Source organism: Arachis hypogaea, chromosome 3 (genome assembly GCF_003086295.3).
Source record: "Arachis hypogaea cultivar Tifrunner chromosome 3, arahy.Tifrunner.gnm2.J5K5, whole genome shotgun sequence".
NCBI lineage: Eukaryota > Viridiplantae > Streptophyta > Magnoliopsida > Fabales > Fabaceae > Arachis > Arachis hypogaea.
Genome location: NC_092038.1, coordinates 42,789,744 through 42,795,903, shown reverse-complemented (window position 1 = coordinate 42,795,903; position 6,160 = coordinate 42,789,744). Strand labels below are relative to the sequence as shown.

The 6,160-nt window shown below is 32.9% G+C and overlaps 2 protein-coding genes across 2 annotated transcripts; one reads left to right on the top strand and one right to left on the bottom strand.

Annotated features, from left to right (window-relative positions):
* The first annotated feature begins 422 nt into the window (after positions 1-422).
* LOC112790404 (vignain) lies at positions 423-3,616 on the top strand. Its single transcript, XM_025832789.3, has 4 exons — positions 423-1,998; positions 2,362-2,597; positions 2,708-2,848; positions 3,138-3,616. The coding sequence occupies exons 1-4, from the start codon at positions 1,536-1,538 to the stop codon at positions 3,399-3,401; spliced, it is 1,104 nt and encodes a 367-aa protein (XP_025688574.1). The 5' UTR covers positions 423-1,535; the 3' UTR covers positions 3,402-3,616.
* Positions 3,617-4,060: 444 nt separating this feature from the next.
* On the bottom strand, positions 4,061-5,866 carry LOC112790406 (peptide methionine sulfoxide reductase). Its single transcript, XM_025832791.2, has 2 exons — positions 5,445-5,866; positions 4,061-4,502 (listed from the first exon to the last, which is right to left on the bottom strand). The coding sequence occupies exons 1-2, from the start codon at positions 5,763-5,765 to the stop codon at positions 4,251-4,253; spliced, it is 573 nt and encodes a 190-aa protein (XP_025688576.1). The 5' UTR covers positions 5,766-5,866; the 3' UTR covers positions 4,061-4,250.
* Between the last annotated feature and the right edge of the window lie 294 nt (positions 5,867-6,160).

The following is a 6,160-nucleotide window of genomic DNA, read 5'->3' as shown; positions in this document are numbered from 1 at the left end:
TTGACTCAAGAACTTAATTCATCAAACATGGTAATAAGTAATAAATGTGTAACAAATAATTATGACATAAAGCAAGTAAGTTGGTCAATAAACGGAAATGTATAAAGGATTAAGGATTAATGAACTTGTGAATGTTATACATCATCACTCACTCAAAGCCAAAATCAAATGTTTCACTAAATAATATCAATTTCATGCTATCACTCTTACGAAATTTTATTACCACAAACGCACTAGTGTACATATATAGTTGACACTTAAGAACATATTTTCCTTGTAACATTGTGTGCTAAACTTTAGTAGTCTTGTGGATCATATCATATATCAGTTATGTAGATAAAAATAAAGATGAAATCGGTTATATCATAAAGTTTCCATTCTTCATTTCCAAATATATATATATTTAACATATCATATATTATGGTGATGGTGTCTCAAAACTGAACGTAACCATGCTTTCATATATCACCATCTTCTTATTTTAGTAGCGTGATCTACATGCAAAAAGAAAGATTATCCTTTAAGCATACAATAACAGAAACCCATGACACACCAACATTTTTTAAGAAAATTATTGTACCCTTTTTGCTTCCATACATAAGCCACATAATAATAACCCTACTTACTAAAAAGCTAGTTACCTAATTTTTGTGATTAAAAAAAATCACATTTTTTTTTAATTAGAGTAACTACCTAAATCAGTCTTTTTAGAATTTTAATATCAGATATTTTAGTTTCCAAGTTTCAAAATACACAAAATAATCTCTAATATATATTTCTATTAGACAATATAATCCCCTTCTAATTTAATCTATTTAATCGAAATAACTGTTTTCAAATTTTTGAAATTTGTCAGAAACAGTTTTGAGATAACTGTTTTAAGATTTTTTTAACTTTTCGAGGACTGTTTTATACTTTAATTTACTCTTCATATTAAATTGGAGAGAGACGGTATTGTCTAATGGATATAAACGTTGAAATTAAGGTAGAAAAAATCAAGATTTATGTGAAATCAAAAAAATAAATTAAGTACGTAAAATATAAAATCTTAATAAGATTTAAATCGTAAAATCGTCAAACCTAATACAAATTTCGTAAATTCGACTAACTCATTTAAAATCGTAATATCGAAAAATTTTAAGAATTAAATCGATATTCTAGCTACTATGGTCGAAAATGTTTTGTATATTTTGAAATCTCAAAGACTAAAGTGTCCAATTTTTAAGACTACTTCAAGAACTCATATGATAACTACGTTCTCAAAAAATTAATTTATAGCCGAAATTGAGAATTCAGTATAGGTTCTTGATTATTTTCTAATGACACATCTTGGCATCTTCCTCATTACTCATTGTTGATGTCCATAAGGAACATGTAACTTGCACATTAATATTTATTTATTTATTTTCTATTGTTCAATTTTATTCTCATTAGTTAGTTGGTGATAACTAGCCTTCATGTTTTCCACTATATAAACCCTTCACATCCTACCATTTTTCTTCACCATCTTTCAATTCAAAATCTAAGCATTATATATGGAAATGAAGAAGTTCTTATTAGCCTTTGCTCTGTCACTTACTCTGCTTCTCGGCTTGTCCTGGCAAGCCGAGGGCTTCGACTTCAGCGAGAAGGATCTCGCGTCGGAGGACAGCCTCTGGGAGCTCTATGAGAGGTGGAGGAGCCACCACACGGTGACTCGAAGCATCGACGAAAAACTCAAGAGATTCAATGTGTTCAAGGCCAATGTGATGCATGTTCACAACACTAACAAAATGGACAAGCCTTATAAGCTTAAGCTTAACATGTTTGCTGACTTGACCAATGATGAATTTAGGAGCTCCTATGCCGGATCAAGGATTGATCACCATAGAAGGTTCCATGGGACACTAAGAGGGGCAAAAGAAACATTCATGTATGAGAATGTTAAGGATGTTCCTGATTCTGTGGATTGGAGGCAGAAAGGTGCTGTTACTCCTGTCAAGAATCAAGGAAAATGTGGTAAGCTATGATACTCACTATTACTCACTAATCATATTCTCTTCTTATATTATATTGTCTCTTTTTTTCAACTTTTTAATGTCATGGAATAGATTGAGTAAAGATAATATGAAAATATAAAAAGCATAGTATACATATGTACAGAAAAAAAAATAATAATACACCATGTATTCAAGGACATTTCTATATTTTTGTGTACACGTAGCATGATTGATTAACGAAAATCTTAAAAAGTTTAGAAAGTTTATCAAAAACAAGGGTGATAATATGTTCATGGACATCTTTCATCTGAGCAAAAATTGAGGCTCTTGTATGACATTTTTTCTTGAAGATAATGGTGCTGCTTATGTCTGTCTGTTACAGGTAGTTGCTGGGCGTTTTCGACCATTGCAGCGGTCGAAGGAATCAACCAAATCAAGACAGGAAAGTTAGTATCATTGTCTGAACAAGAACTTGTGGATTGTGACAATGCAATCAATCAAGGGTGCAATGGTGGCCTAATGGTGTATGCTTTCAAGTACATCAAGGAAAAGGGTGGCATAACAACAGAGGAGAACTACCCTTATAAAGCAGTAAAAGGATCATGTGACACATTAAAGGTGAAAATCTTATGCTAAACTTTTTTTCTTTCTTTTTAAAACCAAGACAATAATAATTGGCTAATAACTAGAGAAGCTTAAAATGATGCTGAAATTCATTCATGTTGCAGGCTAATGATAAAGCCGTGTCGATCGATGGCCACGAGACTGTCCCTGCGAACGACGAAGATGCGTTGCTTAAAGCCGTTGCGAACCAGCCTGTGTCTGTAGCCATAGATGCCATGGGCTATGATATGCAGTTCTACAAAGAGGTAAGGAACTAGTTTCACCTAATGAAAAGTAAAACCTGTTCAAAGATTTGTAATCTACACTTTAGTTTAGTGCTTAAACAAAATTAAAGTCTTCTAATATCATATTATAACACTTTAATGATAAGATAAAACTGTTATAAGTTGAAAATCTTTGGAAAGACTAATTCTTACTCTAGAATTACAACAACTACTAGTGTAATTATCAGATTAGACTGCGTACATGACACTTTTTAGGTGCAGTTCTTCTCTGAACCCTGCATTTTTTGCTAATAATTAATTAACATTACAGGGAGTATATAACGGAACTTGTACCACACATCTAAACCATGGTGTGACCGCAGTTGGGTACGGCGTAACCAACGACGGAACCAAGTATTGGATTGTTAAGAATTCATGGGGAGATAAATGGGGAGAACAGGGTTACTTCAGAATGCAAAGGGGAGTAACTCAGAAGGAAGGACAATGTGGCATAAATATGTTGGCTTCATACCCAATCAAAAACTCCTCTGCTAACCCAACAGGATCTTCATCTTTTCCCATTGATGAACTTTGATTTGAATAACTTTACCCTTTGGAATTTAAGACCTTTTCATCAGTTCATGGTTGTTGTTCTTGTTGTTTTCTTGTGTGTTAGGAATTTGCCTCATAGCCACAGGCATTAATAATCAATTAGGATTATAACATTTTCATATGCTGATGTAACCTTCCAGACATTGAGGCTTGTGTCACAAGCAAATAAGAATTTCAAATTTGAAATTTCTAACCTAAGCTGCAATTATTCCATGGAAAGAGTTTGTTTCGACAAAGTGGTATGTTTTCGCTTTTAATTTTTTAGTTAAGAATTTTGTTTTTTGAATGGAGCGACTTCATATAACATTAACACTAAGCAGAACTAAATGTCATTACACTCGGCTACATAGATCAAACGACAATAACATAGAAGGAAAAAAAATTTCAACTGGCATGCAAATATTCAAGCCAAAACTAGCACTCATGTCTGCAAAAAATTATAGCTTTTATTTCAATTTTGTTCCTTGCAATTTCTCATGTAAGTTGGTTAAAACTTTTATTCATCTAAATATGATATCTTATAGCTTTTAACATAAAACTTTTATTCATCTAAATATGATATCTTATAGCTTTTAACATAACTGTTTGCAATTGTTCAAACCAAACCAAGACCAGCAAATTCGCAAGAAACAAATATAAACATTTACACAAATCAAGTTTGTATTACATTATTAACAACAATAACAAGAGAGTCTTATCACATTGTTAGCTACATGAATCGGACAACGTTATCAACTTTTATTTTTCAAGATAACATACCATGCTTTTAGAATTGACGGCGGATAGAAAACTAGAACTGTAACTTGCTTCACAAGTCATTGATTCATTCATTTCAACCATAGCACCTTATGGGATCATTGCAACCCTTTTCAGCAGATTGCTTGAGGCCTCTACCACCACCTTTCTCCAGATACTGCTGATGGTATTCCTCTGCTCTGTAGAACCTCTTTGCTGGAAGAATTTCTGTGACAATCTTGCCCTTAAATTCTGATTGCTTAGCTTCTTTTGATTCTTGGGCTAAACGAGCTTGAGTTTCATTGTAGTAGTATATTCCTGATCTATATTGTGCACCCACATCATTGCCCTGAAATATATCCATATGCAAAAAAATCACACACATGTCACATTAGTAGATTTCTGCAAGTTAAATTGGTTCCAACAGTAATGTGACATGTAAATCTTTAGGGAAACAAGGCACTCGTATTTTTTCATTGATTTCTCACGGTATTCTCCAATTCGACAGGACAAAGACTAATTTGCTGCTGTCGCTAGTAAATGGATTCTTGCATACACAATACAGAATTCAAAACTTCAACATTTGTTTATGCAAACTAGTGAACTAACTACTCCACCAACCATGTTAGTTCAAAGCACTTGTATTTGAGCCATAGGTGTGAAGTTAATTTGTATATTGCATTGTTATGGTTTTAGTAGATTTTTGTACAAGCTAAATTAGTTCCAATAGTTATGTGGCATGCAAATCTTTAAGAAATCAAGGCACTTGTCTTCTTTGATTGATTTCTCGCGGATGGTCTACCTCGACAAGCTAAGAAGTAATCCATCATTGCAGATATTGACTCCATTTAAAAGTCTATAGCTATGGCTTGTCGCTGGTCAATGGTTTCTATATAGAGAAAGTCTAGGAGCCAGCACTTTTATTAAAATTTGGCTAGAACTTAACTATCAGAAGGAAAATGAGTAATCTTATACCGTTAGATGTCATCTCACACTATTAAAAATGTTGATGATGACTAATTGATGGCTATACATCACAAATTCTGTAGGCCCCTAACATTCCTCTTCTATATATACAAGGCGGAATTCGAACCCTCATCACTCATCTAATTTAAATTGGATTAAGACACTTGTATTCGAAGCATAGGTGTGAAGATAATAAACTCTAAATTTCAAAAGAAGTAAAACCATATATTTTGGCAAATTTAAATCAAAATTAAATTTATTTAACATACAGAAAAACTTAATTAACAGTTGAAAACAAGAAGAAAGCTAAAAAGATATTAGAGACCTGGCGATTGAGTGAAGTGGGGTCATGGCGAGACCAAAAGAGATCCAAGAGAGTGTTGTAGGTGCAGAGTTTGGGATCGAACTGCACGCGAACGACTTCGACATGGTTGGTGGTTCCGGTGCAGACCTGCTTGTAAGTGGGATCATGGGAGTGACCCTGCGTGTAACCAACCTCAGTTTTGACGACACCAACCACTCTCTGAAACGCAAGCTCCACCCCCCAGAAACAACCCGCTCCGAACTCTGCGAACTCGTGATCCGGGTTTTCCGGTTTATCTGTGTCCGGGTCATGGGCCGGGTTCTGCCCTGTGCTTGATGCCATTCTTATTCAGTTATTCGTAATATGGCGTGCTTCTTCTCACTTCCCTTGTGACTTGTGAGTAACTGCGTATCTCGGTTGACTTTATAGCTGCGTTTAGCTTCGTAAAAAAACGCCATTTATTTTTTATTTTATTAATTTTTTATAATTATATTTTTTATTAATATTTTGTGTATAAAAAATTATATTTTATAATTTATTTTTTATTTTTAATTTATTATTAAATAAAGATAAAAATTGAAAACTCACGTTTTTACGTTAATAACTAAGAACTGTTACATGATTTGATAGATTTAATTAAATTATAATTTAATTATTTTTAATTATTAATTTTATATAAAAATAATTATATGTGAATTTTTATTTTAAATAAAATATAAAAATATTAACTTTTGTAT

What these genes read in the sequence shown, in the direction of transcription:
- LOC112790406 (XM_025832791.2), bottom strand. Translation starts at nt 5,765, where the DNA reads ATGGCATCAAGCACAGGGCAGAACCCGGCCCATGACCCGGACACAGAT. An exon ending in CCACTTCACTCAATCGCCAG is followed by an intron (nt 4,503 to 5,444) that starts GTCTCTAATATC and finishes GATATATTTCAG; the next exon opens with GGCAATGATGTGGGTGCACA.
- LOC112790404 (XM_025832789.3), top strand. Translation starts at nt 1,536, where the DNA reads ATGGAAATGAAGAAGTTCTTATTAGCCTTTGCTCTGTCACTTACTCTG. An exon ending in CAAGAATCAAGGAAAATGTG is followed by an intron (nt 1,999 to 2,361) that starts GTAAGCTATGAT and finishes TGTCTGTTACAG; the next exon opens with GTAGTTGCTGGGCGTTTTCG. An exon ending in ATATGCAGTTCTACAAAGAG is followed by an intron (nt 2,849 to 3,137) that starts GTAAGGAACTAG and finishes TTAACATTACAG; the next exon opens with GGAGTATATAACGGAACTTG.